Consider the following 12,177-nt stretch of genomic DNA (forward strand, 5'->3'; position numbering starts at 1 on the left):
TAAAAGTATGTAAAAAAGTAAAAATGTAAAAGTTATAAAAGGCCATAATAATGTTTTATAAATAAATAAAATGGATGCCACAGGATTTGACAGCAAAAATATTGAAAAAGTTCTGAAATATAGCGGTAAAATGAAATGAAATGAATATGTTTTTTTAATAAAAACTAGTGTTCCACTATAAATAATCAAGGTACGATAAAATGATCGATTATGGCCAAATATTCGATCATTAAATCGATAATAAATAAAGTGATCGTATAGCATTGAAAATAGAAAACTTTTCGCCATATATTAGTTATTTATACACTAATTAAATTATATAAATAATTCCTAAGTTTGGTATACAATTTTTAAAATCAAATTAATATTAGTTTTCAAAGTGACCTACATAGATTGTTGATTGTTTGTTAACAATATTTAATAATGTGTTCGTTATCGCACGATAGTGACATTCAGTATTAGAGCGATTGAATCATAACAGATTTTATGTCCTGCTGTGAATTAATTGCAAAATCGCCAAAGTACACAGTTCTTAATTGTGAAGCCAACAATTACGGTAGGTCTAATAGAGCAGTAAAAGTTACCAAACGTATAATAATCCCGGTTGTTTTGCAACATGGGTTCCAAAACGGGGTTAGTGCCATTCATTTTCGTTTTTGTGTTTTTGCTGCGGCAAGTCAAAATGCCACAGCGAAAGAATAAACAAATATATCACCTTTAATATATCGGTAGAGCATTAACGTTAATTTAATTATCAGGAATTAAAAACATGTGCTTGTGCAGCTCGAGATTTATATTGTTTGGACGGTCGCCAGGCCGTGCTGTAAGTTAATAACCCGGATATTTGACAATTTTAATTTGAGACGGTTTTACCGGTGAAGCATTTGAAAGATATTTTTTCAAATGCCGGCAATCAAAAAATCAATTGAAAGTAACAAAAGACAGTATATATGTTAGCGATATTGACTCATTAAGATTCAGATAACCTTGATATATCTGTTTTAATTCAATATTACAGGAAATACTACTTGCTTTTTTAATACTAATGTTCTAAGTAGTATGTAAATAAGTCTATAGATATATATGTACATTTAAAATTGTCTATTTCTTAATTTACTTTAACAGCCACTGGCGTTAAAAGACTTCATATTTTAAGATTTCGGATTAAGAAATCGGCATAATTAGCTGTAGCTTTATATTGTTTTCTGTTAGTTATGCAGCTCAATTGATTTCACACTAGAACGTTAATATGAAGATTTTAATATGAAGATAATAATGATCCAGTATGCCCCATTTAGCCTCATCAGCATTCATAGTTATTTTAAAGTTTAAATTGCTGTTATTCAAAAAAAGAGGAGACAACCAATCCCCTTTAACTACTATCCATCCATTATTCTAAACTCAATATAAAAACCGGCCAGAACGTGATTATTTACAATAACTAAGATATTTTATTTAAGAGAGGAACTCTGACAAAATGTGGAATTAAGGCTTACCTTTAAAAGCATTAAAGTTGGCTACTCTCAGAGATCTTAAAAAAAAAGTTGTAACGTAAAGTTGATACGTTCAGACTTGGATATCGTTTCGATTGCCATCTAAGATTAAATTGCACAAGCCTCAACATGCAGAGGGCGGCATTTCCACTTTTATATATTAGGTGGTTGTATAATTTATACCGTGTCCAAAGAATTATTTTCGCACATCTTCAGCATTTAGAACCATGCTACATTAATTTGAACAAGTGACAACCAACGGCACTCTCTCTGGTAAGTAAGCTAGATGTGACAGACCCTCTCTTTTGAGCTGCTGTTTGAGAACAATGTTCAGTTGATTATCAACTGCTTCTGTAATTCAATCCATACCTACTTTGCTACCATAATAATATTATGTGTTTTATAAATATTATAAAGCAAGGTTTATTAGTATTATTTGGAAAGTTTTTTACTTCCCCTGGTTATCATCCAGAAATATAAAATGCTATTCAATCCCATTTTACATTGTTTAAGAATCATGTTTATGACTAGTTTATTATGGTCGTTATGGATAGCTCTATATTTCTATTAATTTCTATTATATTAAGGTCCACCGTAGAAACACTTTCCGATAGAGTTGAGTATTTTTTGTGCGCTCTATCATTTTTAATTAATTTTAAACATCTCTAAAACAGTACCTAAACCTTCAATGTTTTGTAATGTCGAGTAAATGGGGAAGTATATGTTAATTATTCAGTTTTTCACAGCAAGATAATTCTGCAAAGAATTTCATTGTACTATTTATTATTATATATCCCGTTCAACAAAAACCAGAACCGATTAGACTCGAAATCAAAGAACTGATTAATCAGGAGATAAGGGAAGTCCCAACTTCTTAAAAGCCTATTTGAATTATTGGGGTGTAAATATAGAGTTGTACTAAACCATCAAACCGACTAATACTCTAATGCTGGCAAAAGAAAGTTATTCCATTAATTTTTTTTTAATGCAACGTAACCAACTGCACTGCACAATGATCTCGAAATCAAATGTATTTAAGAAGTTATCCAATATTTCGCCATAATGCGTGAAATAATGTTAGTAAATTATAGGAACGTAGGAGCAATAGAGCTACTGAACAACCCAAAGTAAATTAGAAGATTTAAACTAACTAAACTGTTACTCTTAATTGATACACACTGATATTTAATCAGTATAATACTGATGACCGTCTTGCCTTAATTGTAATATAATTGTTAAGCGCATATAAAAAAGTATCATTATAAGTATCAACAAAGAGTAGCCTAAAAATTGTAACTTTTAAATTAAATTAGTTGTTTATTTAGCATGGTTAACCAGCCATTTTTTGATATATAAATTTTTTAATATTATTTATAAATGTTGGTTGATTATCATTCTTTCGAATAAACCATATGGATAATAATTATTCAGTTAATTATTTAAATGAACCTCATATAAATTAAATCATTTTTCAATTTAAAAATTCCATTCGAGGATCATAATTAGATTGTGCATTTAATGTCATTTAAAAAACATTATTACAATGTTATAACAACATAAGTAACTAACCAAATATAAGCCAAAGGGACCCATGTTTAGATTCCACATTTTTGCTCGACTCTAGTAATATCCTCTTTCACTGTATTAAGACAATTCGTTCATAGCCAACCTGTTCGTTTTCTGTTCGTTAATTATTATTATATTAATATATTAATACAATTAATAATATTGACATTGTCCAATTAATAAAGATTGTATGAACATTTATTTTAATTTAAGATCAAAATAGAAATAAAAACTACGACCTTCAATCGAATTACGAGCATCAAAACAAAACGAATAATTTATTTCCGATCTAATTATACCTCATTAAATATGATCCCCATCAAGTCAAAACAGTGCCGTTAAAAATCATCGATGCATACTTTCATTTAATGACCAACCGCTCTGGTCTTAATGCTGCTATCGAGCACGTATAGAGATGCATTTATGCAGATAATATGCGGGCGCTGTATTTCGTATGCGATTCCGACTACCTACACGTTGTTTTTCGTTTTGCAGGAAATATTCCAGGGAGCGCAGGAAGCACAAGCGGATCGCAGGTTTCCGGTAAGTACGAATGCACGACTATATCGTCAATTAATTTTATTGTTCGGTTAAATTTGCTTGCGGTATCGTGACCGGATTTCAACTGTTTTACCTCAAGCTTAAATCGTTCGTTTGTGATGTGTTTTATTTTGGTTTTAACGAAATATGAAATACAAATATTTATTTACTGTGATCACATTATACTAAATAATAATCTGAATCGCCAACTCGTTATTATTTTTGGTCGACTGTAAACAAGCGTGACATCTATTTCGAGCAAAGATTTCTCATTCTGAACGTTTTCGTATTCGTTCTATAAAAGGCATTTTACGTGAAGCAGATAACAGTAAAAAATATTAAAAAGTTAATATTTTATCAAATCAAAATCATAAAACTTGTTTTATCTTAATTTTTTCAATTTTAATCTTCTTAATCTTATTAAAAAAATGAATCTTAAAATATATAAATTTTTCCGTAAAATTTAGGGTGACTTCTAAATTAATCAGAATACATGTACATGTTTTCACTTAGTGTGGTGCTGCTCTTATTTCTAATTTTAAATAAGTTCAAATTTATTATTTGTTAGTCGTACCTTCGCTACTATAAATAAATAGTACATTTCCTATTAATATTGTATTTTTTTGTTGGTATCTTATACTTACATTAAGTTCATTTTAAGTTAATCCAACTATAACTACAGCTAAAACAGCCAGTCTTCGCCGTATTTGTTACTTTCATATTATAATCTTACATTTTCGTATACTAAATATGATTTAAGAATTCTTAGACGTTATTGTAGTCTTTACGATGTAAATATATAATTATCACGATTTGTTTGTACATCATATGTTTTTGTTTTTTTTTGGGCACGCTTTTTGCGAGCGTAGAAAGTTAAGGTCAGTTGCAGTCGTCCAAAAAAAAAGATGTTTAAATTTACGTGCTAATATTAATTGATGGTAAATCTATGGCTATCTTACATCGATCATAAATTATCTTTAAATACTATCTTTCATCGCTTCCTTATCGTTTTTTTCTCATACTTGAACAAATTATTAATGATCATGGTTATACAAAACTAAAAAATACAACAATCAATATTTTACAAAGGGAACACTGATCCAAACATCACATGTACCGAAAATTATATATTATGATAGTTTTTTCTTTTGTTTTTATAAAATTTACGCCTATTGTTTGTGTTGTTATTCATTATACATGTATATAAGTACTCGTATATAATTAGAGACTGAATTTTGAACCGTTTTTACTAGCTTTAGGAAGTATAGACTGAAAATAGCCGAAACAGTCGATAGTCTAAAAACTGTGACTATTTGTAATTACTATTTTCAGTCAAATGCACGGTTGAACTATTTTTCCCATTTGTGATATAAAATGAAGATGTACAAATTTCTTCCCGTATAAATTGTGAGAGAGGACGGAGATCATCACTTAAATCAGTTTATATTAAAGGGGCAATTGACAGTATTAATTAATGTTATATTTTAGTGTTATTTTGAATTTATGAAAAAGGAATGGAGTAATTATCCCTAATATATTTCATCGTATTTAATTTTAATATATGAAAAGTAATGAAAACATAATCTAATAAATGTAATTGGTTGTTTTAAAAGTTGCTGGTTGTGGTAGAAAAGAAAAGGAAAGAAATAATAGCTGAGTATTATTTGGGTTGCAATAAATAATTTCGTTTTATAGATATTTTATTAGAATTATTTTTATACGTGAATGTTCTGTGGATTTGCAATAAGGAATGGATACCAAATATTTTACCGTATTTTAACGATATGTTAATTGCTATTTTTAATTAACATACTACAATAAATATAGATAATACAAACTAGATACAAAAACTAAAGACGTAGAATAACCATACACACTAAATAAAAATTAAACGTATGCCTAATCATAGAAATAAACTAATCGATGATATAACTAAAAATGATCACACAATAACTACCAGACCCTTTTTAAATAAAATAAAATTTTCAGTTATTATTGAACGGAAACATTTTTAAATTATTATTTATAAATATAATCATGTTTCAATACAGTTGTCAGCTTTTCTCCCGTGAATCGATTTCTTTGATCGTCATTATTTTCTTGTATTTAATATTTATTATTAATGTAATAATAGAAAATTAATTGTTGAATACTAAAGCAGAGTTTTCCTATCAGAAAATGTATTTATTAGAAATATTTAGCATAAATATTGAATATAGTTTATCACCTCTTTACCGTTAATGTTTTTTTTACGAAATTTAATAACTGCTACTGTAAAAACTTCTTCAAATCATCTTGAATGGATGCAATTTCTGGAATCGAATCTAAATTTAGTTTACAAGATTTTAGGAAAGAAGTTTTGACAATCAACAACAAAGCCTTGAACAACAATCGTAGAGTTAGATCGAAACTAAAAAGTCAATCAAACAAATATTAAATGCTGCTATATTAATGTACAATATGTTGTTATTTATAAGCAAACTACAAAAAAAACATAAAACCATATATATTACATATCTATATAAGCATAAATTCGGCACATTATTTTTAAGGTTGCGGTCAGAACACTAAAAATCAGTCGAATGAAACTAGTAGGACCGAAAATAGTAACTAAAATTATACAACTGAAACAGTTGATAACAAATAGTAATAAAATCAGTGAAACCGAAAATAGCGACTGAAACAGTGGATAATAAAAAGTAGTCACTTACTAAACAGTCGATAGTTTTTTTCAGTCGATAGTTCCCAACACTAGTTTTTACCTTGAGTCTAAAGGATATTTCAGTTTTAGTAATATTTATTAACTAAATGCTTCCAATTTTACTTGTAAATAAGTATATTAGATCATAGTTCTTCTTCACATTTGTTTTCCATCTTTACTTAGCACTTAGCATCAGAAACATTATTGAAATCACAAAAATATTGAATATTATTCCGTATTGAACTACTATTGCCACGATTTCTCCAATTATATTCACAAGGCTGATTGTCACATTGAATCGATCATATGATTGAAATGCATTTAAGAATTGATGCACTCGATTCGAATATTTCCTTCAATCAATGATTAAATAATGATTAAAAAAGGTTTTGTGATTGTGATATTCACGCATTTGTTTGAATGTTCTCTCATGAATCAAAAGCATTTTAATATTTTTTTATATATATTTTAAAGTATCCTTTTACCAACTGCGGATTTATCTGGACTGAACCTACAGTTTAACGTGGGTTCCGAACCACGGTCCTCAGAATTAAAGCTTACCGACTGGCGAGTAACCAACTGTGGAAATCATCCCAGAAGACATCCGGTCTTACCCAGCCTGGTTACTGGCGTGACTGGGATCATTTTCCTTGTCAGATTTTACACTCTTCCCTAGAACATTCACAAATTTTAAACAATCACAAACATAAATTTACGACCATGCCTCAACAGGATTCGAACCCGCGGCTATCGAAACAGTACGAGGACTGTCCCATCGCCTTTACCACTGCGCCACCAAGCCGGCATTTTAATATATTAATAAATATTTTAATATATTCTTTGTTATATAGTATGAATGATAAGTTACAGGCGGTTTTTAACATTTCTTGGAAAGAGAAAAAGAGACGGGGGATTTATTGGAAGCTAAAATATGTTCTTATCAATCTAATCTACTATATATTCAGCAAAAAAATAAGTTTTTATTATATGCTGAACATTAAATTATTTCAAAATTTAAAGATTCTTTTTATACCATAGGATTAATTAACATGTTTGCCAAAATATGGCGCCATAGGTAAAGAAGCTGTAGGAATGTCCGTTTGTTACTTGTGTGTATTGACTTATTTGTTTGTTCGGACACTCACTACTATTTTTTAAGGAATTTACACAGGAACGGAAAACACTGATTGAAAAGGAACTTGTTTATTTCAATGTTAAGTATTACATGTGATTGACGGGAGGATGGACAGGTTATTAGATTAGGTTACGGTTATACGGAAGTGTTAAGGAAATCAAACTAAAAAGAAGAAAGAGAGGCCTCATCGGGCTGGTCGTTTATACTCAGAACGGCATGGTACCAATCCTCTAGCATTTCCAACTTCTGAATCCAGCGTGGATATACTTGTGGTGGCCTAAAGGGTTGTAGCGGTCTCTACAGAGCGCTTTATGTATTCCAAGATCTCGTGCCATCTCCAGAAGAGTGTCTATGCGATGTTGTTACGACTGTTTGAGTTGCTATTGTCTTCGTCCATTAGACCAATTTTGTGGGAACGTTAGTGTAGTTTTGATGGGTTCCACATGCTTTTCTTCCATGTTCGTATCGACCACGTTGATCGTATTGATACGTTAGGTACTTCAATCAAGCCGCTGTATTGCTTGCTGTATTGAATGTGTTTGTTTGAACATTCACTACTGTTTCGTAGAAAGACTTTGTACGGGAATAGAAAACACTAATTGATGTAAACGTCTTTATTTATGTGATAAAGTTACACATGGTCGATGGGAGAATAGACAAAATAATTAGTTTAGTCAAGGAAACAAGAGAGATGTGGTCGTACGGAGGCAGATTGAAATATATGATCTTTTATACCACACGACCTCATGATACCAATCATCTAGTATTGACAACCACAGAAATATGTGCGGGCGTATTTATGGTGGCCTAAACAGTACTGTAGCGGTCGCGCTACAAATCAATACAATTAAAAAATCTACTTAAAATGACTGTTTTTGAAAATAAAACCCATCGTCTAGGTCGTCTGCGAGACCCTAACAATACCTTTAAATACAAAAATTGTTTGTATAATAATATAAGATTAATAAAGCCAGGCTTAATAATTTTTTATAAAAATAATATATTTAATACAAAATGATGATTGCTTATATACAATTATATAACGAAACCCCATCATAATAAAAAATCTTCCTAAAATATCAAACTAAAGGTGGTTTTCAGAGATTAAACTGATCCGAATTACCACCCAGAAATTTAACTTCTTACATATTTTATGCCTTAACGCTGATATATCCGACAATTAAGTTAAGTATATCCTTGATGGTGGGTTTTAGAGGCAGATTGAAATATACATATTGGAAATGTTTGTGACTGTTATTGCTCGTAAACAGGACTTACACCGCCGATTTCAATAATTATCAGTTTTATGAAATCTTTAAATCTTCCTTCGTTATGGAAAGTTTTTATATCTCGAATAAAACAAGTAACATTCATTCAGTTTTAGTATTAGATTAGTTCGAATTTGGTAGTTTTATCTGTAACTGTTAATTAACTTAAGTAAATACTAAAGGAAATACTTAATTTGTTTTCTTTAACTATTATTTTTGATTTATCTGTTTAATTGATGAAGTTTGGGAAAATCATTTTAGTATCTGTAAAAACAATGTTGTCAAAAAAATACAAAAAAAAATCACCACAATATTTAATATTTTTTGTCATCGTTGGCTAGTTTTAGAAGTAAACAAGCAATGAATAAGTGATATTGAAACTATATTAAGTCAATGTAATATCCTTAATATCCTACAGTTAAGAGTCCGAACCTATCCGATGATCACTTGGGCCACGCGGTTTGATTACTTGGCACTTTCATTACCACTTAACAAATTATGTTTGGTTAATCGAATGTTTGGTCAAATTATGTTTGGTTTGTTTAAATTCGAATAATATAAATATTTTCAGTTGTCGAACAAGCTTGTTATTGTTGAGAGGTAATGATACTTCGATGTTTGTGTGAGTTAACCAATAACATACTAGGTAATATTGTATTGATGACAATGATGTGAATCATCAGGGATGCCTCAGTAATTACCTTTAGTTCAATAAACAGCATTATTAACTTCAGTTTAATCTTCGTTTGTAGCTATATAGATACAGAATTTTGATGAGTAGAGATACATTACCATGTATTCTGTGGCATATAATACTTGTATTGGAAACTGTTCTTTCCGTGCTTGGTACTACGGATTTTAGAAGTGGAAGTTAGTATTTTGTCGGCATTGAGTCGTTAAGATATAGAATATTTAAGCTAGTTCTCAGAACAGCCTGAAGATTTTGCTTTGATTGTCTCAAGTTTCATGTTACTTGACCATGCATCCTATCATCGTTACCCAGAAATACATTTCTTACAGGTCATGGTAAAGAAACATTAATTTTTCTCAAAATATAATCAATTTCTTTTGTGACATCGAACGTATTACATTATTGAACATGGATAACACCAAGTGTTCCAAGGGAATAGACGCAGCTGTCTATGGACTCTTTATTTATAAGATATACTTATAAGCTTCATAAGCACTCATCTATACTTTTGGAAGAATTAGCAGCTACCTATAAGGTTCTTTAAATTCTTGTTTATTGAACATAATTATAACTGTTGAAGTGTTGAAGAGACTATATTTATTTACACAATATTTATTTACTTATAAGGCGTTGAGCAACCATTTGCACTTAAAGCAACTACAAGTACTCGTGGAATAGTGTCTGAATAGTCCCCTTATTGTATCAAATCATGCGTCACTTGCTGCACTGATATTGAAAATGGACATATATTTCTCACTATTTGCTCTAAATCTCGCTATAATGATTGAATTATGGCGATTACGCTGAGCACTGAATATTTTTGATAATATTCTAATGCTTCTCAAACAACGACTGAACTTTTTGACAGTGTTTGGACGCATTATAATCTTGGAATATGGCAATACTTAATATTTTTAATTCTTAATACTTAATATAATATAATCCGTAATACGTTAGTCATAATAAGAACGTCATCATTAAGGATGTACATTTATAGTAATCCAGCCAATGTGCCAGCCAAATCATAACGTAACCTTCCCCATATTTGAATGTAGGAAGCAGACAGTCTGGATCGTACTTCTTTTGGGGTTGACCAGACCCGTTCTCCAACCGTTTGTAAAAAACAATGTAAACAATGAAGATGATGATTTCTCCAATCATCAAGTGACTGGGTTTCATAATCGGTATCACTTCTTTCGCATCTTAACGTTAGGTTTCTTTATGAAGGATTTTGCAATCGCAGCCCTTTCATGAATGTTAGCTTTATATAGCTCCTGTCGAACTGTTTTTGTCGAAAGAGTACTACTCAAATGTGTGTTGAGTTCTGCTGTCGCTTTGTTTTGTTATTTGTACTTCTAGTTTATAAGCGATAGTGGTTTTTATGAATCAAATTTTGTCATTTTAAGAAATATTTCGTAATTATTTTTTGATGGGGAAAATAGTGTTAAAGTACCAATAAAATAAATTATTATCAAATATTGTTGATATTTATTTACTCGGGTTTACTCGTCGCAAATCGACAGTTTTTTTTAAGAGAATGTAAAAAGTATAGAATGTAAATGTGATTTTGTTTTTTTATGTTTTATTTTATATTTATATTTGATATTTTATATTGGTACAAGGTAGTAAGTGAAAGATGGCCTGAATCAAAAATTTAATAAGATGAATCCACTGTTACCAATGCAAACCATCCAAAGTGATCAAATCAAATTGCTATATAAAAATGGCATCTAAATATTAGACTCTTAAAGGATAGAGTAAATATAATTATTTCATCTACAATTTTCCTACTGCCATAGATTAAAATGAAAGATGTAAAAAATTGGAACCCATTGAAAAGGTGCTGTATGACATTTTTGTTTTGCGTATTTCCATTGGCGTTTTACCTCGCATTCCGAAATGTTTACACATAATTAGATGATTTATCGTTATTCCATATATAACAGCGACAATATTAATAATGCATGAGGGAATATCGTGTCGAACATGAAAAAAATAGTCTTCTGATTGAAGAACTCGTTTGCGAGCATGCTCGTCTCGAACAAATAAAAGAACAGGAAAGAAATTGCACGTAAACCGAAAAGGCCAGACATTAAACTACACGATATTTGTTATTTTAATACAATGGCGCGGAATTCATATTAATTCGTTCGGATTCATCGAACCATATTAGAGCGACTTTTTACGGTCTGCGTCTCGCTCCTCCTCTCGCTAAATTTGGTGCTTTCCACAAGAACTGGCACAGTGCTGACGAAAAAGCTCCAACGCAGTCTCGCAGGCATTCGGTACGCGGTCACGATTTACGAGATCGCCGACATCATTTATCGGATGCATTTAAAGGCTTACCTCCCGGTCGAGTGTTAAAAACTGTTATCCTTGCCAAAATTACCGTTAAAAAAATTTAGACTCCGAAAAAAATCAATTAAGGAAATATATGTGACCCGTCCTGGCGAATAAACTCCTTGGACTGCTTTCTTTCACGGATGTTTTTGACTTGTTTATTTGATCGTTCATCGGGCTTTTTCTCGTTTTGTACCCACGAAAGACTTACAGCGATGAAAGTTTCTACATTCATTAATGCATCACTGCCGAGAAACACCTTAAAGTTAATGGGATACGTACAAAAGAAAAGGACGCGTTTTTATTTTTGTAACTGATGTTCTTTGTTGTTTGGTCTTATTTATTTTCTGTATTGATAATTGATTAAATGTCTGATAACTATATATGAAACTAAATTAGTACTTGGATTTAGTACATTATTCTTTAATTACATTCATACACAT

General features: G+C 30.5%; 1 protein-coding gene and 1 long non-coding RNA gene across 48 annotated transcripts in view; both read left to right on the forward strand.

Moving 5' to 3' along the window:
* RhoGAP19D (Rho GTPase activating protein at 19D) overlaps positions 1-12,177 on the forward strand; it is a 520,079-nt gene that overhangs the window by 373,639 nt on the left and 134,263 nt on the right. For 44 of the 47 annotated variants that reach the window (XM_076395790.1, XM_076395821.1, XM_076395827.1 and 41 more), the window contains one exon: positions 3,555-3,602. The exons of the other annotated variants lie outside the window; for them this stretch is intronic. In XM_076395790.1, coding sequence (XP_076251905.1) covers positions 3,555-3,602 — 48 coding nt within the window. The remainder of the gene's footprint in view (positions 1-3,554; positions 3,603-12,177) is intronic. 47 annotated transcript variants of the gene reach the window in all.
* Positions 4,440-7,459, forward strand: LOC143191094 (uncharacterized). Its single transcript, XR_013004409.1, has 3 exons — positions 4,440-5,587; positions 5,658-6,952; positions 7,101-7,459. It is a non-coding gene; the product is annotated as an uncharacterized LOC143191094 (long non-coding RNA).

This window comes from Rhynchophorus ferrugineus, unplaced genomic scaffold (assembly GCF_030347505.1).
Source record: "Rhynchophorus ferrugineus isolate W39M unplaced genomic scaffold, kcgeb_rfMv2 rfM2, whole genome shotgun sequence".
Taxonomy (NCBI): domain Eukaryota; kingdom Metazoa; phylum Arthropoda; class Insecta; order Coleoptera; family Curculionidae; genus Rhynchophorus; species Rhynchophorus ferrugineus.